The sequence below is a fragment of the Somniosus microcephalus genome, chromosome 2, assembly GCF_052327205.1.
Source record: "Somniosus microcephalus isolate GS21.2 chromosome 2, FLI_Smic_1.0, whole genome shotgun sequence".
NCBI lineage: Eukaryota > Metazoa > Chordata > Chondrichthyes > Squaliformes > Somniosidae > Somniosus > Somniosus microcephalus.
In genome coordinates, this window is record NC_140988.1 from 232,184,604 (window position 1) to 232,212,491 (window position 27,888).

The following is a 27,888-nucleotide window of genomic DNA, read 5'->3' on the forward strand; positions in this document are numbered from 1 at the left end:
ATTACTCTCTAGCACAGCACACCAGAAGATCAGCAACCTATTATGCTTTTGGAAGTAACAATTGGAAATAAATACATTTTCTAACTTTAGCATTTGTGGCATAATTTGTGTCATTCATTCCAAAATAATGCCAAATAGTTAATTGATATTTCAAAATGTATTATTCATTTACATTTTCTTCATGATTTTAAAACATTTCTTCTAATATATCTAATAAAAATCAGTACCTTCAAAAAGTTGTTTTAGAAAAAAGGACAGACAGGGGTAAGGGAACAGGAAGGCAGATTTTCTTGAAGATGGGGGTGAAAAGGGCAAGCAAAAAGAACCTTTTGAGTGGGAACAGAAGGGAGACAGAGATAGACCCTGTTACAAGGCCAATAAGAGGACTTTTCTGGCTCTGATGGAACCATGGAAGAACAATTGCTGTCAGGGTTTAAAAAGCATATGTTACCATATATTGTATACTTGGACTCACCATGTACAACATCTTGGCAGATGCAATATAATAACATTTTTCATCATTAATATTTTAAGAACATCTGGAATAGATTTTTGTCTTTGCAATCTGGGCGTAAAGCATCACCTGGGCGAGCGTGAAGGGGAAACTACATAGAGGGTTACTCGTCTGTAACAGAGCCTCCCCGATTTTCTATCCATTAATTTAAATGGAAGGGCAGGCTCTATTACATGTGTGCGTTCCTCCCCAATATTGCTCTCTGCACTCTGCCAAATAATGCTTTACGCCCCGACAGTAAAGAAGATACTTTATCCTTTTGTGCTTTGTTTCCAGTTTCATAAGAGAATTAAAAACATTACTCATACTTACTGCTCAACACATAATCTGTTTTATTCTGGATGCAAGATATATTTCAGTAGCCATTATAGCATATAATAACAAGTCAATTCAATCCTTCCAAAAGTATTTGTAAAGACTATAGGAGATCCCTGTCCTTACCTTTTTGTGCAGGTTTCTTTCATCAGGGCTGGTTGGGCTGCTGCTGTTCCAGCTACTCTCTTGCAAGACATCAGGGGTCTGTTCTCTGGTTTTTCTCGATACAATAAAATGTACTCGATCCTCACTTATCTAAATTATGATATACAAATGCAAGTCAAATAATTGGGAAATTAAAAAATGCATTCCATACCAGAATTCTCGCATATTATCTTCTGGTAAAGAAATAGAACACCAAGAATCAGTAAAAAATGGGATTCCCAGATCTATATTTGAATGTATAATAATTTAAATACATCAGCCATTTCACAATTTATATAATTATTTTATTGCAATGATGCAATTTTTAAACTGTTCTTACCACAGGTCTGTTTAAGAAGATAAGATATGAACATAAGAATTAGGAGCAGGAGTAGGCCATACGGCCCCTCAAGCCTGCTCCACCATTCTAAGATCATGGCTGATCTTCAACCTCAACTCCACTTTCCTGCCCCATCTCCATATCTCTTGATTCCCCTAGAGTTCAAAAATATATTTATCTCAGCCTTGAATATACTCAATGACTCAGCATCCACAGCACTTTGGGGTAGAGAATTCCAAATATTCACAACCCTCTAAGTGAAGAAATTCCTCCTCTTCTCAGTCTTAAATTGCTGACCCCATATCATGAGACTATGGCCTAGAAATTCGGTTGTTTGCGCCACCGGTTAGCGCCTAAAGAGACCGAGAATTGGGGCGTAACCTAATGTTGGGGTGGGCGCAATGAAAATAGCGACAACTCCCATATTGACTATACATTTAACGCCTGCGCTAAGTGTTTGCGCGCGCCCGCGAGCGCAAGCAGATCATGACGTCATTTCATTGTGCAACGCCTTTTAGGGGCGCCTGAGCGGATATTGGGTGGCGCCCGGAGCCTTTACGCCTAGCGCTATTAGTGACAGTTCGAATGAGCGTTAGCAGGCCCTTCTCGGAGTCGGAGGGGGGGGGGTGCTATTTAAAGGGGACAGCTCTAGTACAGAAGCTTCAGCCACTTGGCCTGTTCATTGCGATCGTTGGTGGAGAGAGTTGGTGAGCTACTGTGGAGCAGAGTTTTTGGAATTTAGCATTAGAGTACTTGGGACCCTCAAACCTGTCCGGAGCAGTTGGAGCACTAGACCTAACAGCCTTTTGACCAACTGGCATCGGAATGGGAGATGCTTTGGAGGGCGACGGCCTCATGGCCGAACACTATGAAGAGGCAGAGAGACGGCGGGAGAGGGGGCCGGGATTGACCAGAAGGAGGAGGGGCAATGGAGGTCGGCCAATCCGAGGGTATGCTGCAAGGGTCTTTAGGCAGCAGGTGTCATACCTTGACATGTCGGAGGAGCAGTGTGTGCGAAGGCTCCGATTCGGGATGGATGTTGTTACTGAGCTGTGCCACCTGCTTGCTGAGGATCTGCAGCCGCGTCTACGGTGCATGACCTCTCTGTCAGTAGCCGCTAAACTGACTGTTGCCCTCAATTTTTATGGCAACGGATCCTTTCAGTGAGTCATTGGGGACATCGTGAATATCTCTCAGGTTGCAGTCCACTGCTGCATCTGACAAGTTACACCTGCCCTTTATAGGCGAAGGCGTCAATTCATCACCTTCCCTCTGACCCTGGAGAAGCAGGCAGAGGAGGAGAAGGAGCATGCGGACGAGGAGGAGGAAGATGGAAGGGTTCCTGAAAGTGGAAGGGCCATCCGTCACAGGCTCATGAGGACTCATATCGAGGCCCCTCTGGCGGAATGATGAGTGTCTTAACTGCTGCACACTTTGGATGTTTGAAAGCCTCTGAAGGCCAGCATCACTGTAATTAGTCACGTACACCATAGCACATTTAAACTTCTCTTTGTCACAAAAGTCTTTCATTACAGCAAAACAACGTCATGTCAACAGAAATCATAACTAACAAAATAACAGGTAACTCTTTGGCAAAGCCGCAAAACTAAACAAACTATTTCCAACAATTCCAACAGGTGAGGGTCTCCTTGATTTTGGCCAAAGAAACGTCTCAGCACCGCCCTCTACTGCTGGCCCCTTGATGGAGAACGACTTCTCTTTCGCGCTCGGCCCCTTCCCTCCCTGCTGCTCCTACGTAATTGAACCCCAGTGGCGGGGTGAAGGCTGGGGGACGCCTGCTGACTGTCTGGAAGCGCAGAAGCCCGAGGGACGGCCTGGCCGACCTCTGGGCTTGGAGGGTGTGGACGCAGGATGCTTGATCTGAGCATGGCTGGAAGCAGTGCGCCCTGCAGGTGGTGGCAGCTGCACTGCAGACGTGCCAGCGCTGGCATGTGGAATGGTCACCTGCCGAGAGAGGACACCTGCACCATTGTCGGACGACACACTGGCTCTCTGAGGGGACCGGCTCGGCTCATCCGCCACAATCGCATGCTCCACTGATTCCTGGCCTTGTATGGGACTGGAAGTGGGGTGATCCTAGCTGATGCAGATAGGGTGGCTGCAGTGAGAGTTCGCGTTGCCTCAATCTGGGTGTGGATGAGGCCGGCAAGTGACTGCGTGGCAGCAGTGAGGACCTGTGAGCCAGGTGCCAGTGCCTCGGAGAAGCCCTGGACAGTTCTTTCCATTGCTTCGGACAAGGCCAGTGCCGACCGCTCCACTGCCTCGGACAAGCCCTGGACAGACCTTTCCAGGGATTGTCCAAAGCCCTGAACAGTCCTTTCCATAGCGGCCTCGAAGCCCTGGACAGTCCTCTCCATTGTTGGCCCAAAGCCCTCGACAGACCTCTCCATTGTTGCCCCGAAGAGTCCTGTCCATTGTTGCCCCGAAGCCCTGTCCATTGTTGCCCCGAAGCCCTGGAGAGTCCTGTCCATTGTTGCCCCGAAGCCCTGGAGAGTCCTCTCCATTGTTGCCCCGAAGTCCAACACACTCTTTGCCAGTGTACCTATTGACTGAGGCATCCTCCCCACTGCAGCCATCAGCTCAGTGTGCCTGAGCCGGGCCTGGGTGCTCATTTCAGCCAGGCGACGCACCTCCTCTGCACTCTGTGCAGCAGTCATCACTACCTGCCTTGCCCTCCGGGGAGACGGTGGCCGAACTTGCCTACCCCCCTTGCATTGCTGCATGCCGCTTGTTCCGGCAACTGCCTGATCCTCAGAGGCCCCTCCCCTCCCCTCCAGGGAACTACTATCCCCAGTCTGTACATGTGTATGCTCCCCTGAGATTGGAACGGATGGTCCGGCTTCCTCCTGATCCTCGCCTCCGGAGGCACTGGCACTGGCAGCTTCAGGGCGTTGAGCCCCAGTTGGTGATGCATCATCTGAAAGCAGGGAGGTGGAAGAGTGACTTTAGCAAAAGGACAAGTTGGCGGAAAGGCATGGCAGATTGCGGCACACTGAGGAAGCATGCTGGCGGGGGGACCAAGTGGAAGGAGACAGCTGCAAAAGGTGAGAGCCTTACCCTCGCTGTCGAGAATGGGGTCGGCAGCTGCAGTGGTAACAGGACCAGACAGACGTCCTCCAAGAATCTGGTGCACTCTATCCTCGAGATCCGTGAGAGTGACCACTTGTGGAGGTCTACCACCGGTTCGACGCTGCTCCTTTCGCATCGTCGCCAGCTTGGACTGCAGGGGAAAGAAGGGGAAGTTCTGTAACATGATGCCTTGAGAGATCATCTCATGCCCCCCATGGTGCAAGAGCCCTTACATGATGCCTTGAGAGATCATCTCATGCCCCCCATGGTGCAAGAGCCCTTACATGATGCCTTGAGAGATCATCTCATGCCCCCCATGGTGCAAGAGCCCTTACATGAGGCCTTGAGAGATCATCTCATGCCCCCCATGGTGCAAGGGCCCTTACATGTGGCCTTGAGTGAAATGTCCATGTGTGTGCCCAGAAAGGGCCATGGGTGCTTGCTGACAGATGGCCATTGGGGCATCATGGCAACAGGGTCCTCGAAGTTAGGTGCAGATGGAGGGAATCAGAAGTTTGCATAACCAACACTCACCCTAACGACCCGAGTGAGGTCGTTGAATTTCTTCCTGCACTGAACAGGGGTCCTGGTCGCCATGCTGTTGGAGTTGACCCTCTGAGAAACCTCCCTCCAAGATCGCCGGTAAGCCTTTTGATTCGGCCTCTTGCCATTGTCAGGATACAGAACATCTCGACGGCGCTCAACTGCAGACACCAACTGGTCCAGAGCCTCAGTGCTGAAGCGCTCTGCTCTCTGTCTCACCTTCTCCATCCTCACCAAGTTTCTTGCGCCAGAGAAGGGCGAGCGCCGATTCTGAGGCCTACAGGGCGTTGAGTGTGGCAGCTCAGGCTGACTGACCCACCCCTTTAAGAGCCGGCCAGCGCCTGGAAGTCTCGTGGTTTCCAGTAATTGAGATCACCTGCGCTGCGCCCGTCCGCGCCGATATTGGGTAGCGCCTGAACTTTTGTGCCTTAGGAGCCCCGTGCAACGTCTGAGTTCGCGCCTCAATCCCCTTTGGGGGCGATGCAACCCAATATCTCGCCAGGCAGCGATAAGTTTCGTCTGGCTATAAACTTTGCGCAGCGCCAGTTCTAACGCCTCAAGCGGGGCTATACCCAATTTCTAGGCCATGATTCCCTAGTTCTAGACTCTCCAGCCAGGGGAAACAACCTCACAGCATCTACCTTGTTAATGGCTTCAGAATCTTGTATGTTTCAATGAGAAAACCTCTCATTATTCTAAACTCCAGAGTGTATAGGCCCAATCTACTCAATCTCTCCTCATAGCACAACCCTCGCATTCCAGGAATCAATCTAGTGAACCTTCGCAGCACCAGCTCTAAGGCAAGTATATCCTTCCTCAGATAAGATGACAAAAATTGTGCACAGTACTCCAGGTATGGTCTTACCAAAGGCCTGTACAATTGTAGTAAGACTTCCTTACTCTTGAATGCCAACCCCCTTGCAATAAAGGCCAACATACCATTTGCCTTCCTAATTGCTTGCTGTACCTACATGCTAACTTTGCGTTTCCTGTACGAGGACACCTAAATCTCTCTGAACACCAATGTTTAATAGTTTCTCACCTTTTAAAAAAATATTCTGTTTTTCTATTCTTCCTGCCAAAGTGAATAACCTCACAGTTCTTCACATTATACTCCATCTGCCACCTTATTGCCCACTCACTTAACCTGTCCATATCCCTTTGCAGGCTCTTTGTGTCCTCCTCACAGTTTACTTTCCCACCTAGCTTTGTATCGTCAGAAAACTTTGATGCATTACATTGGGTCCCTTCATCTAAGTCATTAATATAGATTGTAAATAGCTGAGGCCCAAGCAATGATCCTTGCGGCACTCCACTCGTTACAGCCTGCCAACCTGAAAATGACCCATTTATCCCCACTCTCTGTTTTCTGTCTGTTAACCAATCCTCTATCCGTGCTAATATATTACCCCGACGATCTTTGTTACAAGCTCCTATTATTTTTTGATTAATGCTCTGTCCAATGGTATAACTATTGATAGGGAGCCTATAAACTACTCCCACCAGTGTTTTTTGCCCCATGTATTTCTTACCTTCACCCATACTGATTCTACTTCCTGATCTTCCGAGCCAAGATCCTTTCTCACTACTGTCCTTATGTCATCCGTTTTCAGGGCTACCTCCCTCCTTTTCCCTTCTGCCTGTCTTTTCAAAACGTCAAGTACCCTGGAATACTTAGTTCCCAACTTTGGTCACCTTGCAACCACGTCTCTGTAATGGCTATTGGATCAAGCCCATTTATCTCGATTTGTGCCACTAATTCGTCTATATTGTTATGAATATTCTATTCAGATAAAGAGCCTTTAATTTCAACTTTTTACCATTATTCCCTGCTTTCACCTTATTCGCTGATGCACTTATACCAGTAAACTCTGTCCCTTCCTGTCACACTCTGCTTATCTTTACCCAAATCGCTACACTGCTCCATTGCCTTGACTTTTCTCTTTAGATTTCTAAATTTCCCCTCACCTGACCTCTCGCGCACCAACCCACCCCCCCCACCCCGCGCTCATTTAAAAAAAGTTTAAAGCCTTATCTACAGCCCTAGTTATTCGATTCGCCTAGCCCGGTTTAAGAGGAGCCCATCCCAATGGGACAGCTCCTTCTTTCCCCAGTACTGGTGCCAGTGCCCCATGAATTGAAACCCCTTTGTCCCACAGCACTCTTTGAGCCACGCATTTAACTGTCTGATCCCTATGCCAATTTGCACATGGTTCAGGTAACAATCCAGAGATTATTACCTTTGAGGTTCTGCGTTTTAATTTGGACCCTAGCTCCTCAAACTCTCAGTAGAACCTCATTCCTAGTTCTACCTATGTCGTTGGTTTCTACGTGGACCACAACAACTGGATCCGCCCCCTCCCATCTAAATTCTTCTCCAGCTGCGAGGAGATATCCTTAACCCTGGCACCGGGCAGGCAACACAGCCTTCGGAACTCTCGGTCATGGCTGCAGAGAACAGTATCTATCCCCCTGACTATACTGTCCCCTACCACAACTGCATTCCCTTTCACTCCCCCCACTTGAATGGCCTCCTGTACCATGGTGCCATGGTCAGTTTGCTCATCCACCCTGCAGACTCTTCACTCATCCACACAGGCGGCAAGAACCTCATACCTGTTGGATAAAGGCAGAGGCTGAGGCTCCTCCAGCACTGCACCTGGAATCCCCTTACCTGCTTGAGTTGCAGTCACACCCTCCTGTCCCTGACAACTAACCAGACCTGTACCACTAGCTAACCTAAGGGGTGCGACTGCCTCCTGGATCAAAATGTCCAGGTAATTCTCCTCCTCGCTGATGCCCCACAATGTCTGCACCTCAGGCTCCAGCTCAAAAACTCTGAGCTGAAGTTCCTCGAGATGCCGACACTTACTGCAGGTGTGGCCATCGTGGATCGCGATGCTCGCCACAAACTCCCACATGCTGCAGTCGCAGCACACCACCTGCACTGCCATCCCTTTATAACCTTGTTTTATTTATTTATAAATTAATTAAACTTTATGTATTTAATTAACTTAGCTTAAAGTTGAATTTTTTAACTAATTACTAGATCTAGTTTAAGCTATAGGTAGATTAAATGAAATATTTACCTGCAACACAAAGCACGACAAGTATTGGAGGCACAAAGCTGCACCTCCTACCCCCTCTGCTCCGAATTCCCACTCTCTCCAATTCTCAACTTTAACACTATTTAGAAGCACTTTGTGCAGACCACGCTGTTTACTATTTCCTGCTGTTCCCACATTTTGAAGTCATCTGATTGCTAATTTGTAAAATCTGCATTTAAGTGAACTGGCCTGAAATTGATAAGTTGATTTCAAAATAATTTTGGTATTAGAAAATTAATACCAAAAAAGTCAGTAGCTGGGGCGAGACAGCTCGGACCACACAGAAAATAAACATATACAACAACTGGCAATATTAAAACATATTAACAAATTAATCAAAATTCAGTTAAACTATCTTTTGCAGAATCAATCTGGCAGATGAGGCATTTCTGAAGTAATTCTTTAAATTTGCTGTTTTAAAAATATTGCACATCAGCATAAATTGTGCTTTGAAAATTTCAGTTGTTAAATTTAGAAATAAATTGGTCTGCATCAATTTATCTATTACTCACTAAAATCCAATTTGTGAAGCACCTATTAATCCATTCTTACCTTTCAAATAGATCCTTGTGGTTCAGACAAATGAATTACTGCTGAGTAATGTAACAAGAGTACAATAAAATTGAATTGATAGCTGGGTCCGAGAGCCATAAAGCATGTTTATATGTCAGGGCTGTGATTTCCCATGCACGCCAGCTACTTGAGTAGAGGTGGGTAGAGTTTACAGCAGCTTTTACAATTTGTTTTTTTTACATACAGATTGAAGAATGTAGCTTAATTTGTTAAGTAAGCAAAATCGCAAACGGCACATTGGAACTGTGCAGATTAATATAGGGACTTGCACACTATGAATCCATGTTACAAAATCAGTTTCAATCATTAAAATAACTGTGAATCTCCTTTGAGTCTGTTCAACATCAAAACTTTAAGAGGTTTTTCTTTTGGATGATGGTCGACTATCTGGTTTGGAATGGTTTAATATGATGATTCAGTTAATTGTAACAAGCAACAGTCCTGAAGATTAGGTTTGTTTATGGTGCTATTTGCCACTTAAGGAGCCACTTTACTCTTGTTACATTGTCTAGGGTCATTGAAAAATTCCAAAACTAAATCCAAGCCTGAAGTACAATTTTACCTGAATGTTTATCCCTACAACTAAAAAGTAGCTATTTCAATATTATTCATCACCAACAATGGCCAACATTCCTGCAGATTTGTATTTTTAAACAAGACAAGCTAGCTATTTTCTGGTGCTTTGATTGTGCTCAGGACTGTATGTTTGTAATTACTTTCAGTACCAAAAGTTCTGATTTCAAGGTCTGAATAGGTGGCACTCTTGTTTATGTGTCCGATATTGATGACCATGTGGGTTTCAGAAGTATGTAATTTGTGGTCTAACAGCCAGCTGTAGTTCCATCTGCCTTCTCCTAGTTTCTCACTGGAATCTATATACCTGATCAATGTCGAGGATAATTGCGGAGCCTCAGTGGGAAGCAAATTCATGTAGTATGTGCCAGGTAAAAGTTAATGTACAAGTGTACAAGGAGACTGATGTTCAGGACATGGGAGTAGTGTTGACTACTGACCATTCATCAACACTGATGTCAGTGTATGAATGATTGAATCGGTTTTTATTCCAACTCTGTCCTCATTAGCCAGAGGTGTTCCATGCCATGTTTATGTTTTCTGTTTCATTGGATGGTGCTGCTTCTTGTTCTCACCCTGAGCTAGAGAATTTCATTACCTTTGCTTCTAACTTTCACCCCTCCCTTACCTTCATGTGGTCCATCTCTGACTCTTCCCATCCCTTCCTCAACTTTTCTATCTCCAACTCTGGAGATAGACTATCTACTGCTATCTAGTACAAGCCCACTCACTCCTACAGCTACCTCAATTATACTTCTTCCCACTCCACTTCCTGTAAGGACTCCATTTGCTTCTCCCAGTTTCTCCGTTGCATTTGCTCTGACGATATTACTTCCCACACCAACTTCTGAAATGTCATTTTTCTCAGCTAACGATTCCCTTCCAACAGGGCCCTCAACCATGTCTGTTCCATTCCCCACAGTTCTGCTCTCACCCCTTCTCCTCCCTCTCAGATTCAAGATAGGATCCCCTTGTCCTCACCAGCCTCCACATTCAAAGGATCATCCACCATTTCTACCACCTCCAATGTGATATCACCACCTAGTCAAAACACATCCTCCTCTCCGTCTCTGTTCAGCATTCCGAAAAGACCGTTTCCTTTGTGACACCCTGGTCCACTGCTCCAGCATCCCTAATAGCGGCTCTCCTTCCCTCGGGACCTTCCCATGCAAGCGCGAGAGATGCAACACCTGCCCTTTCACCTTCCCCCATACCACCATCCAGAGCCCCAAACACTCCTTCCAGATGAGAGCGTGATTTCCAACCTCTGACTGTATTTCCTGCTCATTATACAGTCTCCTCCATATTGTTCGCTTTGCTGAATACATCCGTTCCGCCTGCAAGTGTGACCCTGAGCTTCCATCCCACTCGCACTCTCACTTTTATGACCTTGGCAACCTATACTGTTCCAATGAAGCTGAATGAAAGCTCAAGGAAAAGCACCTCATCTTTCTACTAAGTACTTGACAGACATCTGGCCTTAACACTGATTAACAAATTCAGACCTTAACCACCGCTCCTATTTTCTCTTGGACAGCAGGTGCTGGTAATGTAGGGTGGATGCACCAGCAATTGGGAATGGGGGAGGTTGTGGGTTGCTGCTTGGGATGGGGATCAGCAGGGTGGTCCGCACCTCTGGTGTCGCCTGCTTTTTTCCCCCCACCATACACCCAAACCACTGAAGCCGCCTTCTTTTTGCCAGATTTTCCAAGCGTCCACCCCCTCTGCTATTGTGCTGTAATTACTTACACATCCTCTGGGTTCCGGAAACTTTTATTTCTCTAATTTCTTTCATTATTGCCTCCTTCTGTCTTAAACCGTCATCGCTTGTGTTATTCAATCATCTCCTGTCCTCCCCCCTAATCACTGACAATTCTTTCTTTCTTCCCATCCCCTTTTCCCTGGCTCTGTTCCTCCTTGTAAGCTGTTCATCTGTAACATCTTCCAGTTCTGATGAAAGGTCATCGACCTAAAACTTTAATGCTATCTTCCTCTTTCCACAGATGCTGCACAACCTGTTGAGTGTTTCCAGCATTTCCTGTTTTTATTATCTATTCATTTTATTAAATGTGCTAAATGTTGGACCCTGTATCATGCATTAATTAGAAAGAAAAGAACAAACTTGGAATTACATAGTGCCTTTCACTACATCAGGACATCCCAAAACACTTCAAAGCCAATGAAGTACTTTTAAAGTTTAGTCATTGTTGTAACGCAGGGGAAAACGGCAGCCAATTTACACATTGCAAGGTCCCACAACACCAGTGAGATAAATGACCAGGTAATCTGTTTGTTTTAAGTGATGTTAGTTGAGGGATAACTGTGGGTCAAGACATCCAGGGGAACTCTCATTCTCTTCTTCAAAAAGTGCCATGGGATCTTTTACGTTCACCCGAGAGGGCAGACAGGGCCTCGTTTTAGTCTCTCATCCGAAAGACGGCATCTCTGACAGTGCAGTACTTCATCAGTACTCAAGTCTCTGAAATTGAGCTTGAAGCATGACCTCCTGACTCAGAGGCAAGAGTGCTACTAATGAACCAAGGGTGAGACCTTGTTATTCCAGTCTTTCTCAAGTCAGTGAATTCATCCATTACAGCTTATTTAATACAGAACTAATTATTACTAGACTAGCTTCAGGACTTAAATTGTATCAAATTAGCAACTACAAAATAACCTTGTGAGTTACTAACTATTCTTTTTCTAGGAACATAGGAATTGCTGGACAAAAAAGGCCACAGTCCATCTTGTTTGCCTTCTAGCATCCTGGTAGTCGGATGATACTGCAAAGCTATGAATATCATTGTAAGGCCGGTCAACCGCATCAGTTATAAATAATTGTGTTCATAAAACTAACCTGTATAAAATGTGCTGCAATTTCAGGAGAGCCATGGCGAAGATCGTGTCCGTTGATGGCCAGTACTCGGTCATTCACATGCAGCTGGCCATCTTGGGCAGCTAGGCCTCCTTCAAGTAAATTAAATATAAAAACTCCAGATTCATCAGACCTGCGGACCAACTTTATTCCCAGCTGTTGATCAGCACACTTGTGGAGAATAACATGGAAGCTGTCATCTCTGGAGCAGTTACTTTCAATGCTGTTTCTGCGCTTATAGAGCTGTTCTCGAAGCACACTAAGCAGTAGGATCTGGCAGGGCTGTTTCAATACTGCAAGTGCATAGTTATGAGGTACACTTTTTATGTCAGTTCCATTTACCTGGACAAAAAAAATTATAATCATAAACACAAAAATAAATCATTAAGACATTGAAATCTGAGAATATTATATTAAAAAACAAATTTTCAATAGTGTTATGTGAGGTAAGCTGGAGCACACGCTGTTTTATAATGGGGTGCTATCAACAAAATGTGATGGGGGAAGTGTTGCAAGGAGTGCGACAGTTACAGGAAATGCGTGCTTCATGCAAGACTATTATATATACAGTATGCGCAAAATACAAATACTGTATTATGGATTCCAAGATCTCTGATAGCTTGCTATTGATGTTGGATATGTTGTTTTATAAAGGATAGAAATGTTAAATAATGTATTGCACAACTTCTTATTCTACTGATAAGGTGGAACTATATCCATTTTAATGCCACAAAGTTGTGATGTAAACAGAGCCTCAGAATAATCTGAGTTTAATGGTTTGATGAGGGAAACAGTGCCTGTTCTTCAGTCTCTAGATCAGGACCCAGGAAGAAATGGCTGATTTTCTTTCATTTTTTATTTTAAGTGTAATTGCTAATGTTATTTTCTTTTTAAACCATAGACTACAGACATTCTGACCCATGTTAACATGTACGCTTCTTTGAGTTTTGCAAATGACTGTCTTTCTCTTTTTTAAATAGGCTGGTTCAACAAAATTTGCATGCGAGTCAACCAGATACAAAAACATTTGCCTGGAATATATTTGCCTAAAAATAAATGACAGAAAATGTGATATAGCCGACAGGAAATACAGCGCATCTACTATTATCATTACATTACATCAATATTTCGTACTGAGCTAGTATTAACTGATTAGTTAAGCCTGCTTATTTGATTGGGTCCTCAGTAAATTGGTTGACCTCCCGAGTCATTAAATGTTAAACTGAAACCATATTTTTATAGGTTCATAATCATTTTTGTTTAATGGAAATGTTTCATAGTCTTGTAAAGTTGAAGCCAACAGCAAACAAAGAAAGGCTTAGGTGGCTAACCTTTTCATATTTGGAAATTAACTTTTGGCAATTTGAGTTCAAAACATGAGACATTTAAAACTAACCCACAATTTTTCAGATTTGTGGCCCACAAAGAAATACCGGAAACTGGGGGGAAGGGGTAAGAAGCAAATAATTACAGCATACACCACTATGTTCCAATGCATAGAAAGGAACTTATTAAATTACTTGCTCCCACTGATGCGGTCAAGACACTGGGGTCCTACAGCTGGGTCCAACGCGCTTAGAAGACGCCAGAGAACCATGGGGAAGCTTTTAGAAACAATAACCCGGGACAAAATTAACAGTCACTTGGACAAGTGTGGATTAATTAAGGAAAGCCAGCACGGATTTGTTAAAGGCAAATCTAACTTGATTGAATTTTTTGATGAGGTAACAGAGAGGGTTGATGAGGGCAATGCGCTTGATGTGGTGTACATGGACTTCCAAAGGCATTTGATAAAGTGCCACATAATAGGCTTGCCAGAAAAGTTGAAGCCCATGGAATAAAAGGGACAGTGGCAGCATGGTTAGGAAATTGGACAAGTGACAGGAAACAGAGTTAGTGGTGAACGATTGTTTATTGGACTGGAGGAAGGTGTTCCCCAGGGGTTGGTACTAGGATCATTGCTTTTTTTGATATATATTAATGATTTGGACTTGGGAGTAGAGGGCACAATTTCAAAATTTGCAGATGACACTAAACATGGAAGTATAGTTAACAGTGAGGAGGATAGTGATAGACTTCAAGAAGACATAGACAGGCTGGTGGAATGGGCGGACACATGGCAGAGGAAGTTTAATACAGAAAAGTGCAAAATGATACATTTTGGTAGGAAGAATGAGGAGAGAGAATATAAACTAAAGGGTACAATTCTAAAGGGGGTGCATGAACAGAGAGACCTGAGGATATATGTGCACAAATCGTTGAAGGTGGCAGGGCAGGTTGAGAAAGCGGTTAAAAAAGCATACAGGATCCTGGGCTTCATAAGTAGAGACATAGAATACAAAAGCAAGTAAGTTATGATGAACCTTTATAAAACACTGGTTTGACCACAACTGGGGTATTGTGTCCAATTCTGGGCACCATACTTTAGGAAGGATGTGAAGGCCTTAGAGAGGATGCACAAAAGATTTACAAGAATGGTTCCAGGGATGAGGGACTTCAGTTACACGGGTAGACTGGAGAAGCCAGGGTTGTTCTCCTTAGAGCAGAGAAGGTTGAGAGAAGATTTGATAGAGGTGTTCAAAATCATGAGGGATCTACACAGAGTAGATAGAGAGAAACTGTTCCCATTGGAGGAAGGGTCAAAAACCAGAGGACACAGATTCAAGGTGATTGGCAGAAGGACCAAAAGTGACACGAGGAAAAACTTTTTAACTCAGCGAGTGGTCAGGATCTGGAATGTACTACCTGAAAGGGTGGTGGAGGCAGATTCAATCAAGGCTTTCAAAAGGGAATTGGATAAGTACTGGAAGGAAAGAAATTTGCAGGGCTACGGCGAAAGGTCGGGAGAGTGGGACTAACTGAAGTGCTCTTGCAGAGAGCCGGCACAGGCTCAATGGGCCAAATGGCCTGCTTCTGTGCTGTAATCATTCTATGATTAGAAACGTAGAAGATAGGAGCAGGAGTAGGCCATTCGGCCCCTCGAGCCTGCTCTGCCATTGAATGAGATCATGGCTGATCATTCAAGTTCAGTACCCTGTCCCTGTCTTCTCTCCATATCCCTTGATCCCTTTAGCCTTAAGAAATATATCTAACTCCTTCTTGAATATATTTAATGAATTGGCCTCAACTGCCTTTTGTGGTAGAGAATTCCACAGGTTCACCACTCTCTGGGTGAAGAAATTCCACCTCATCTCTGCACTAAATGGCTTACCCCTTATCCTTAGACTATGACCCCTGGTTCTGGACTCCCCAACCATCGGGAACATCCTTCCTGCATCTAGTCTGTCTAGTCCTGTTAGAATATTATAAGTTTCAATGAGATCCCCTCTCATTCTTCTAAACTCTAGCGAATATAAGCCTAATCGACCCACTCTCTCCTCATAAGTCATTCCTGCCATCCCAGGTATCAGTCTGGTGAATCTTCGCTGCACTCCCTCCATGGCAAGAACATCCTTCGTCAGGTAAGGCGACCAAAGCTGCACACAATACTCAAGATGTGGTCTCACCAAGGCCCTGTACAACTGCAGAAAGACATCCTTGCTCCTGCACTTGAATCCTCTCGCTATGAAGGCCATTTGCCTTCTTAACCGCCTGCTGCACCTGCATGCTTACCTTCAGCGACTGGTGCACAAGGACACCCAGGTCTCGTTGCATTTCTCCTTTTCCCAATCTATTGCCATTCAGATAATAATCTGCCTTCCTGTTTTTGCCACCAAAGTGGATAACCTTGCATTTATCCACGTTATACTGCATCTGCCATGCATGTGCTCAATCACCCAACCTGTCCAAATCATACTGGAGTTTCTCTGCATCCTCCTCACAGCACACACGCCCAGCCAGCTTTGTGTCGTCTGCAAACTTGAAGATATTACATCTAGTTCTCTCGTCTAGATCATTAATGGTGTGGAGATGCCGGTGTTGGACTGGGGTGGACAAATGTAAGAAGTCACACGACACCAGGTTATAGTCCAACAGTTTTATTTGAAATCATAAGCTTTCGGAGCACTTCACTTGACGAAGGAGCAGCGCTCCGAAAGCTTGTGATTTCAAATAAAACTGTTGGACTATAACCTGGTGTCGTGTGACTTCTTACATAGATCATTAATGGCCCAGAAATTCGGGTCGGAGGCTTCCCGCGGGTGCAAGCCTCCGACCTGTACTTACCTAGCGCACCGGCCGTTGTGCTGTGGGCCCGCGTGGGATTCCGATCCTGGGCCTGCTCCAACTGCCGGCGCGCAGTGCTTGTGTATCCCAGGGGCGCAGTTAGTTCGAAGCGTCCCCTGGGATCACGTGGGCCATGGAGAGCCAATGGTAGCACGGGATCTGTATACATAGATTTGACAGGAAGACCTGTCAAATCTATGAATACAATTCAGCCCCAAAACATCACTAAAACTTCAAATAAATTTTTTTTTAAAACACATTTTAAAAATAACTATAAATTACATAAAATAACTATTTTAAACAATTTAAATTTTTGAAAAAAATTAATTACAGTTTCTAACGGGGCTAAAAATAAACTTACCTTTCTTTAAAGTATTTAAAAATAATAAACCTGTGGAAAAAATGTTTTAATTTAACTTAATTCACCACTTACCTTGTTAAAAGCAGGCCTTGCAACTGCTTTTTACAAGCGTAGCTCCTGGAGACTTACCCTCCCGGAGAAACCTGCAAAAAAAATGGAAGTTCCAGGCGTACGCGCTGCCTCTCTGGCGCACGTGTTCGACCTGTGAACCCCTTCCTTTAAGGGAACGTAAGTTCCGGTTTCCCGCGCATGCGCAGTGCATGCACGAAACCGGCACTTTCATTGGGCCTACGCATGAGTACCCAGCGCGTACTCACCCGAAGTTCTGGCCCATTAATATTAATATATATTGTGAATAGCTGGGGTCCTAGCTAAAGAATATTTATCCCTTCTAATTGTACACCATATGGGAGTAGCACAGTAGAAAAATCACTGCACAAGTGCATACACAAGAAAGCATAGGAACACATGTTAAAAACATACTCCACACCTCAATTATTATTTTCAATAAAGACACAGTGCACTGTTAAAACTCTTCAGTCACTGCTTTCTTTTGAAAATTGTGTTTCCCACATGAACAGTAGTAATAGAGAATGGTTATTTGAAAAAAACTCCAATTAAATATGAAGGCAGTCTTCAATCACTCCTGAGGAAATGCTTAGAACATGGCCTTGTCATAAGCAACGCCTTGTTCCGTCAGAGAGACAGGTACAAGGCTTTATGGCAACACTCTCGCTCCAAGCACTGGCACCTGCTGGACTACGTTGTCGTCCGAGCGAGGGGCCGCAAGGACGTCCGCATAACCCGTGCCATGACAGGAGCTGACGACTGATGGCCAGACCACTGCCTAATCCGCTCCGTCATCTCCATCAATGTAGCCCCAAAACAGTGGTGGCAACAGAAGCAATGCCGCAGGAAAATTAACGCTGGAGCACTCAAAGACCCTGCTAAGAAAGCCCTATTCAGCCTGTGCCTCACAACCAGCCTGACTCCTCCCAGTGATTCAGAGACACAGAGTGTCCACAGTGCCTGGCCTGCACTTGCGGCTTCCATAATCAGCACCTGTGAAGAGACGCTTGGTCATTCGACCAGGAAACACCAAGACTGGTTTGACGAGAATGACCGGAGCTAATAAGCCGCAAGTGCAAGGCATTCCTGATCTGGAAACAGCAACAGAACTCGAGAGCAAGAAAGCAGCTCTACAGACGCCTGAAGGCCGAGGTCCAACAAAAAACTCGCGACCTAAAGAACAGATGGTGGGTGGAGAAAGCGCAGGAGATCCAGCAGCTAGCTGACAACCATGACGTGCGTGGATTCTTTAGCGCAGTCAAGACCATCTACGGCCCAAGCACCCAAGGTCTTACCCCACTGCGGGCCAAGAACAGAGAGGTACTCATCAAGGACAGAGAGGCAGTCAGTGCCCGCTGGAAGGAACACTTCGAAGATCTCCTTAACTGAGACGCTGTCTTCGACGAGAGTGTCCTCAACTCCATCCCGCAGCATGCTACCCGCCACCATCTCAGCACCACCCCAGCCTGGCATGAGGTTGAAAAGGCCACCTGAGAACTGAAGAATAACAAGGCCTCAGGAGCAAATGGAATCCCCTCCGAGGTGCTAAAACATGGCAGAGAAGCACTACTGGCACAAATTCATGAACTAATTTCTCTTATTTGGAAGGAGGAGAGCATGCCGGGGACCTCAGAGACGCCATAATTGTGACCATCTTCAAGAAGGGTGACAAGTTCAATTGTGGTAATTACAGAGGAGTTTCCCTGCTGTCTGCCACAGGGAAAGTAATCGCAAGAATCCTCCTCAATCCTCTTCTCCCAGTGGCCAAAAAGCTCCTTCCAGAGTCGCAATGCGGATTCCGCCCACTAAGGGGCACAATGGACATGATCTTCACTGCGCGTCAACTACAAGACCTCACAAAGGCCTTAGACACCGTCAACCGTGAGGGATTATGGAGTGTCCTCCTCAAATTCGGCTGCCCTCAAAAGTTTGTCACCATCCTCCGCCTGCTTCATGACGACATGCAAGCCGTGATCTGGACCAACAGATCTACCACAGACCCAATTCACGTATGAACTGGGGTCAAGCATGGCTGTGTCATCGCACCAATGCTCATCTCAATCTTCCTTGCTGCAATGCTCCATCTCACCCTCAGTAAGCTCCCCGCTGGAGTGGAGCTAATATACAGGACAAATGAGAAACTGTTCAACCTCCATCTCCTCCAGTCCAGATCCAAGGTCGTCCAATCCTCTGTCATCGAATTACAGTATGCAGACAACGCTTGCATCTGCGCACACTGAGGCCGAGCTCCAAACCATCGTCAACACCTTCACTGAAGCGTACGAGAGCATGGGCCTTACACTAAACATCCGTAAGACAAAGGCCTCTACCAACCTGCCCCCGCCACACAGTACTGCTCCCCGATTATCAAAATCCATGACGAGGCCTTGGACAATGTGGACCACTTTCCATTTCTCAGGAGCCTACTGTCAACAAGGACAGATGTCGATGATAAAGTCCAACACTGCCTTCAGTGTGCCAGTGCAGCCTTTGGTCGCCTGAGGAAGAGAATGTGTACTGGCTGCGCTAGACGTGCTCCTATCTAGTTATCCAACAAGTTAAACACTTATTCAAAATAATTCTTTGTGAAGCCGTTTGCTGTTTGAAGCCTTTACTTGAACAAATTTGTGAAACTGTAAACAAAGATAAAGTATGTTTTGTACATAAACTGAGTACTATACATTCGATATTACATAAGATATAAACATATTTACAACAGTAGAATAGACTAATTGTATAACTAACTAACATTTGGACTCACTTCTGTAACTATCAAATATTAACCTTTTATAAACATAGTGTTATCAAAATACTACTCCGACAACATTGCTATTATGCTAAGAAACAAAGATACTCACAGATATTGCGCTTGGCCTAACATATGAAATCAGATTACATTGGATTGTGAAACCCTTATGGAATCCTCCATTACTGCCAGGTTCTTCCTGGAATTCTACTTCCTGGCTTACACAGGAAGAAAGGAACAAAGGTCAAATGACCTCTGTTTCATACAAACACACTAACACATAACCACCACCAGAGGGTGCTATCTGCACACATAAAATAGTCCATCAGTCCAGAACACTCCCCATCTGGGGTCGTTAACGACTCCACATAGTCCGAACTCTACTTGTCACTGGAGTCCTCTGGCGACAAAAGAAGAACCACCTCAGAGACAGTCCGTCGGTGTCGATGATAGGATGCAGCTTCCGTAGATTGTGCTGTGAGGGGGTAGGTTGTGTTCTGCTACGCACAGTTCCAATCTGGGTATGGTGAGGTCTGGCTGGGGCGCCAACTTGCCTCTATCAAAGACGAAGCTGATTTTGCTTTGTCCTTCTTGAGTGGTGACCTTCAGATAAGCCACGCTTGCAATGGCCTTAGCGGATGCGTCTGCAAAAACACAAAGTTCTTTGAATTGAGCATTTGGGGGAGAGAAAGACGAATAGCAGCGAGGTATTCGGATTTCCTATAAGTCTTGGAGTGAGTCTCTCCATCTGTCCCACTCTGCTTCCATCTCTTCAGGGAGAAATGAATCCCACTCTTCAGCGCGTGTGGAGAGTTCCCTGAGGAGCAGCCTGCCTTGTATGGTGACAGGGGCTAAGAAGCCGAGAGGGTCATATAGACTGTTGACTGTAGAGAGCACTCCTCTACGTGTGAAGGGTTTCCTGACATCTAAGACTTGGAACGTGAACGTGTCTGTTGCTATGTTCCATGACACCCCTAGGCTACGCTGTAGGGGGAGGTCATCAGTGAAGAGGTCTAGGTCTTTGATGTCCTTAGCACGATCTTCAGGGGGGAATGCCTCCATCACTGCTGGTCTGTTAGAGGCTATCTTATGCAGCCTGAGGTTGGATAGTGCAAGTAGCTCCTGGGCTCGTCAGAGGGTACTGATGGCCTCTGCTTCGGTCGGGAATGACTTCAGTGCGTCGTCGACATAGAACTCTCGTTCGATGAACCCTCTCACATCACTGCCAACGTCGTCGTCTTCTTCCTTGGCAGCCCTCCTTAGTCTGGATATGGCGACAGCAGGGGATGGGCTATTCGCAAAGACATGGACACGCATTCTGTAGTCCACAATGTCTCTATTGGGGTCATTGTCCCGATACCACAGGAAGCGGAGGAAGTCTCTGTGGTCTTCTCTCACCACGAAGCAATGAAACATGTGCTGGATATCGGCAGTGATGGCGACGGGCTCTTTCCTGAATCTCATGAGCACTCCCAAGAGGCTGTTGTTAAGATCGGGCCCTGTGAGGAGTACGTCATTGAGAGAGACTCCCTGATATGGTGCACTGGAGTCAAACACCACGCGGATCTGTTCCGGCTTTTTGGGGTGATAGACTCCGAAGGAAGGGAGGTACCAACACTCTTGGCCTTCCTGGAGTGGAGGAGCTATCTCTGCATGATCGTTGAAAAGCATTTTCTTGACAAATTCTAGGAAGTGTGCTTTCATCTCTGGCTTCTTCTCTAGTGTGCGACGGAGTGAGTTAAGACGATTATAGGCATACCCCCTGTTGTTCGGCAGCCGTCGTCTGGGGTTCCAGAAGGGTAAGGGTGCAACCCAGCTGTTAGAGCTGTCACGAGAGACCTCATTGTCCATAATCTGGAGGAACCTCATGTCGTCGATCGATGGAGCAAGTTTGTGGTCGTTGGCGGTGCGACAGAAGACTGACTGACCCGGGTTCTCTCCAGTGAGCATCATCTGTGTGCTGTCTGCGGAGATCAGCGCCGGGGTTTTCTGAGGCTGAGCCGTATGACTGAACTTCTCTGTCACTCGGATCTGATCACTGCATGGGGTAAGGTAGCTTGGACGACCATTCTCCAAGATGGAAGTCTTGAGTGTGCTCACCTGAGATGGCTTGTGAGCACCCTTGAGGCACACATCTCCAACAACGACCCAGCCGAGGTCTAGCCTTTGGGCGAAAGGGGCGTCATGTGGACCGTTGATCTATTCCCTTATCTTATGTACCCTCAGGATGTCTCTTCCCAACAACAGAAGTATGCTTGCATCTGGATCAAGAGGTGGGATCTCGTCTGCAATGCGTCTCAGATGACGGTGATGAGGAGCTGCATTTGGAGTGGGAATCTCAGAACGGTTGTCGGGGACTTGATTACATTCGATGAGTGTAGGAAGGGGGAGACTAATCTTCCCGTCGGCTGACTCAACAACGTAACCGCAGGCCCTCCTGCCGGCTGTCTCTGAAAGTCTAGCACACGTCTTCAGCGTGTAAGGTGACGGACTTCCTTTGACCTTGAAGATATTGAAGAACTCGGATCTTGCTAGAGAACGATTGCTTTGTTCATCTAGTATGGCATACATCTCTTCAGATTCCTGGTGACATCCTGCAGGGTACACATTAATGAGGCCTATTTTGGAGCATGCTCTTGCGCTCACTCCTTCTCCACACACCTCGGTGCACCTGGATGTAATCTCCGGACCGGCAGCTCCCTCTCTCTCCCCGCCGTGCTCTGAAGCGGGAGGAGGCGTCTCTGACTTCCAAGGAGCTGGGCCTGGGTGTAGTGCTGAAATGTGCCGATCACTTTCACATTCAGTGCATTTTGCATCTACCTTGCAGTTCTTGGCGAGATGGCTCGTGGAAGAGCAGCACTTGAAACATATAGAGTTCTCTTTAAGATATTGTTTCCGATCTTCCAGGGACATCTCCCTGAAGCCTCAGCACTTCTTTAAAGGATGGGGCTTGTTGTGGATAGGGCATTGTTTGCTCATATCCTCAGGTTTCTTCTGAATCTTTGTGTGCTCAATTGCGGACACTTGCATTTTGTGGACAGATACTGGTGTCTTTCCACGTCTGTCGAACTTGTCTCTTCTGGCAAGTGCTGGGTGGGAGGAGAAGTTGAAGCTGGGGTCATTCCTGGCTTTGGCTTCTTTACGGATGAATTTAACGAACGCAGAGAATGGTGGGAACGCCACGTTGTGCTTTAGCTTGAACTTTGATCCAAACGTTATCCACTTCTCCTGCAGGTTAAATGGAAGCTTCTCAATGATGGGACTTACCCCTCTGGAAGCGTCTAAGTACGATAGATCGGGTAGGTAGCCGTCCTGCTTTGCGGCTTCGAGTTCCGACAGCAGATCTCCAAGGTCGCGGAGCTTCTGGGGTTCCTTACTCGTCAACCTCGGAAAGTTCTCCAACCTGTCAAAGTGAGCCCTTTCAATGGCTTCGGGTGAGCCATAGCTTTCTTCCAGCCTCGCCCAAGCCTTCTTCAACCCCTCTGGCAGCTGTCCCACATTGGCCGCTTTTATCCTGCAGGCCTGTCCGGCAGACTCTGGGCCGAGCCACTTGATAAGGAGGCCGAGCTCTTCTCCTGCCGACAGGTCTAAGCCCGATATGGCATCGTGGAAGCAGGACTTCCAAGCCCAATAATTCTCCGGCCTGTCATCAAACTTAATTAACCCTGAAGTCACCAGCTGGGTGCGTGCAAGGTATTTGGCGAGGTCGTAGGTGCTGGGACCTGTGCCAGGGTTGCCTTGGCTAGGGGCTCTGTTGGGGGTCTCAAGGTACCGAGAGGGGATTTGCCTCTGACTTTCTCTATTCAGCATCCTATTCCTCTGCACCGTGTCTTCCGTTCTGCTGGGGGAGACTCTGCGGCTTGGGGCACGCCGTCTGCTTTGATCTTGGTTGGCAACTTGTGGCATGTTATACGAAGTGCTTGCGTCTGTAGAGATGTGTGGGCCTCCATCCCTTTCTCCTGTAAACTGTATGTCGGCATGGTCGCTCACGTAATCTATGGGGCGTTGTCGTGGACTCTGCCACGGAACGGGAATTAAAGGTTTGTAAGCTGTCTCGGGATCAACTCCCTCCAAAATTGCCTCGAATACTTGTGTCTCGGCTAATGCAGCATCTCTCTCTTTTTGTTGCTGCAGAGCGTCTAATGTGGCTTGGAGACGGGCCTGTTCAGCCTAGCTTTCCACTTGGTGACGGGCCTGTTACACTTGGAGTCGGGTCTGTTCTGCTTGGAGTCGGGCCTGTTCTGCTTGGGGTTCAGCTTGGAGATGGGCCTGTCTTACTTTTATTTCTATTTCACTGTTCGCATGCGCAGCTCTGGCTTGAGCTGCCACTAGCTTAGCCCGTGCTCTGGCGATAGTCACACTTATTCTAGAACCACCTGATGACCATGAACCAGCTTGCGATCTGACGTAACCGAAGCTTACAGACCGATTGTCACCTTCTACAGTTTCGTCTGCCTGTTTAAGGTCTTCTCGCTGCAAAGCATTTTCGTTATTATCTTCTGACATGTTGATGTGAGGTAGATGTGCTCTACAAGGTTAAGGCTTACTCTGGGTTCCTCCTGCTCCGCTCTTCACAGCTAGCTGTATTGCTATCTTTTCACTGATATCTTTTCACTGTACTGGCCACGCTAGACGTGCTCCTATCTAGTTATCCAGCAAGTTAAATACTTATTCAAAATAATTCTTTGTGAAGCCGTTTGTTGTTTGAAGCCTTTACTTGAACAATTTTGGGAAAAGATATTGCGCTTGGCCTAACATATGAAATCAGATTACATTGGATTGTGAAACCCTTGTGGAATCCTCCATTACTGCCAGGTTCTTCTTGGAATTCTACTTCCTGGGATTCTACTTCCTGGGTTACACAGGAAGAAAGGTACGAAGGTCAAATGACATCTCACAGGAAGAAAGGAACAAAGGTCAAATGACCTCTCACAGGAAGAAAGGAACAAAGGTCAAATGACCTCTCACAGGAAGAAAGGAACAAAGGTCAAATGACCTCACACAGGAAGAAAGGGACAAAGGTCAAATGACCTCTGTTTCATACAAACACACTGCTAACATATAACCACCACCAGAGGGTGCTATCTGCACACATAAAATAGTCCATCGGTCCAGAACAGAATGTTTGAAGACAAGGACCTCAAACCCAGCACCAAGCTCATGGTTTACAGAGCAGTAGTGATACCAGCCCTCCTGTATGCTTCAGAGACATGGACCATGTACAGCAGGCACCTCAAAGCACTGGCGAGGTACCATCAATGCTGCCTCCACAAGATCCTGCAAATCCATTGGCAGGATAGGCGCACCGTCAGTGTTCTCGCTCAGGCCAACATCCCCAGCATCGAAGCTTTGACCACGCTCAATCAGCTCCGATGGACGGTCACATCGTCCGCATGCCCAATATGAGACTCCCAAAACAAGCGCTCTACTCGGAGCTCTGACACAGCAAGAGAGCCCCAAAAAGCCTCCTTGGAAAAAGAGCGACATCCCCACTGACACCTGGGAATCCCTGGCCCAAGATCGCACAAAGTGGAGGAGAAGCATCCAGGAAGGCGCCGAGCATCTAGAGTCTCTTCGCCGGGAGCAAGTGGAAGCCAAGCACAAACAGCGGAAGGAGCGCACGTCAACCCAAGCACCCCACACACCCGCCCCCTTAACCACTGTCTGCCCCACCTGTGACAGAGACTGTAGGTCCCACACTGGACTCATCAGTCACCTGAGAACTCATTTTTAGTGCGGAAGCAAGTCATCCTCGGTTCCGAGGGGCTGCCCAAGAAGATGATGATATCTTGGTAAACCTGTTTCCTCACAATTATTCTGTATTATACTATGCCCTGGAGAAAGTGACATGGTAATGGTGTGCTACAGGCTACACAACAAAGAGACATATTTGTTTTCAGAAAAGCAGCAACAAGCCAGAGCAGAGGACGGGGCTGTGCAGGTTCTGCTAGCTCTTTGTCATTCTCCTCCATTTCCTGCTTCTCTTCCTGAACTGCAGCTTATTGCTGCTTCTCTGAATTGCAAACCAGTTGATCCTCGTGAAGTTTCCTTCAATTGCCTTGAAAGGGCTAATGGTCGAGGGGGGTTGGGATCATGGTTACCATCAGTGCAGCGCTAATGTTGCTCCTTGGTTGCATGTCCAATTCCAGGAAATTGCACAATTCAACAATGGATTTATTGGTAAGATTTTTGCCTCCTCGCTCATTGCTTCCCTGCAGCGTCAAGAAAACTCTTTTCCTGGGACAATAGTTGTTCCGGCGGTCCTCTACCTATGGCCTTGAATTTCCCCACCTCTTCTCTTCTGCCAACATGTCTACCCAAGTGAGATTGCTGATGCACCAAGATACGGTGTGGACAAACAGCTGAGTCACTCTTTTCAATCTACTCTGTTCTCCTCCATACTGGATTGCTGCCTAATGCCACCCTCATTGCAGGCATCATTAATGCCTAGTGTCCTTATGTGAAGGAATAGCCATGATTCAGAGAAATACACGATACTATGAACAGATTTCTAATATTAATAATAAAAGACATACTGGGTTTAAAAGACACAAGTCTCAGCACACAGGCTGTAAACAGAAATGCAGGCTTCTGAGAATTCAGTTGATAACAAAGTTGTAAACAAGCTTTGAAATGGGAATTAGTTAAATATTCTAAAACAATGAAAGATTGAAGCAAACCATTGGTGGTTCCGAAAGGTCTATGGTTTGCAACGAACACAATGAGAGACACAGTTTAAAGTGTGAAAAACTAACACGATAAAACAGAAATACAAACATTAAAAGAGGCATGTGCCTTTGAAACATGACATCAAGAAAAGAAACATCTGCTGGTCAAATAGTTTTATGTTAAACTTGGATGACAGGAAACACAATTAAATATGCAACCAATTGAGATAGCTAGAAAACAAGTAAACACACAGTTAAAGTGGTTTTGATTTACATATAGTAAAAACCATACCAACAAGACTTTGAAGATATAACTTCAATAGATGACACCAAGCAATTGCATTGTGTTTGTATTAAACTTGAAGCAGAATGGAGTCAAATGTCTGCTAAAAAGCAGTTAAGCCAATATTAAGAAATGAATGAAGAACCTTCGATAAGAAAGACATCAAACAAAAACCATAGCCGTCATTGTTTTATGATGGCTTTTGTAACACCTAAAAGTAGAGAAATAATTATGCATGCAATAGTTGAATTGATAGTGACATAGAAAGCATTCAAAGGAAGCATTCAAACAGAGGGATAAATAAAGACAATTAGCTGACATCAGCAGAGAACATCAAAGAAGAAACCAAAGCCAAAAGGGTATAAAAATTAAGAGCTTTTTAACAGAACGTCAGAACACGCTGAACGAGCAGGGCATTTCTCAACTTTCCAGAGGCATCTCTGAGTTTTTAAACTATGAGTCTCGGGAAGTTAAAAGTATTGATTTTTGGTGGATGTTCTGGATTTAGAAATAAGAAATAAGAAATGTTCTGGATTTAGAAATAAGAAATATAATGAAGTAAAGATTTGAAAATAAGGATCTCTGAGAAATAAGAAATGTAAGCTAATTGTACTTTGAATTGTTAATGTTGCGACTGATTCAACAGATGTTAACTGAATGCCGGCTCTTAAATAAAACTATATATTTTTAGAATTGTCTCAAAGAGTGAATCTGTGTAGACTCGCAAACCCACAAATTCTGTACACTCTTCTGTAAGGAGTTACAGAATTCTGGGGGGTATTCTGGACCCTCATAATATCCGGAAGGTTACAGCCTAGCTCAACTTATTAAAAGTACTATCCGGAGGACGGTAACATCTTTAGTCATTCCTTTCCTTCAGGGAGAGATAGCCTGAACCTTTAGACCCATTTAAGCGTCTTATGGAATTCAGCTATCTCTAACTTAAGTTGAAGGTGAACGTCTGGGGAATATGCCTGATCTGGGATGGCCCAAAAGGGCTAGGACTGTAATTAACCCTTCACTTGAGGGCAAGCATGAGTAAATTTCCAAGTCTGTTGTTAACTGATGCTTAACAAGTTAACAAGTGTGGTGGGGAATCTTGCCAACCGAAAACGCATGTCGGAAATTCGGGCATGCATTGCACAAGAATTTTCTGACCACTCATTTCAATGGTAGAATGTGTGAATCTGAATTTCTGATCTACGCTGCTGTTGGACAAGGCTCCTGACAGGAGGCCAGACTCCTATTACCTCTTGACTGTACAGGTACAATTTAAGCTTGACCTCGAAGGATTTTGTTGCCCATCCATGTTCCAGATGCTGTCAAAGTAAAATTCTGGTCCCTGGAGCTTATGAAGCTTAAGGTATCTATCAGTGAATGAGGCCAGCAGCACAAAGATGGAATAGGATGGTGGCTGGGGAGGAGCCAGTACTATTGCTTGGACACCCAAATGTATGCGTTAAGGTTGGTGGTAGAGAAGTATATTCAAGGGCTTTGGGTGGCAATAGCATCGGAAGAGAAATGCC

The 27,888-nt window shown here is 45.7% G+C and overlaps 1 protein-coding gene across 5 annotated transcripts in view; it reads right to left on the reverse strand.

Annotated features, from left to right (window-relative positions):
* lnx1 (ligand of numb-protein X 1) overlaps positions 1-27,888 on the reverse strand; it is a 353,323-nt gene that overhangs the window by 90,759 nt on the left and 234,676 nt on the right. For 4 of the 5 annotated variants that reach the window (XR_015074155.1, XM_085969955.1, XM_085969956.1 and 1 more), the window contains exons 6-7: positions 12,054-12,413; positions 956-1,084 (exon numbers count right to left, since the gene is read on the reverse strand). Coding sequence is in view for 4 of the 5 variants with exons in the window: in XM_085969955.1 (XP_085826081.1) it covers positions 956-1,084; positions 12,054-12,413 (489 nt within the window). In the remaining variant the exon portion in view is untranslated. The other variant, XM_085969954.1, reaches the window with a different exon arrangement.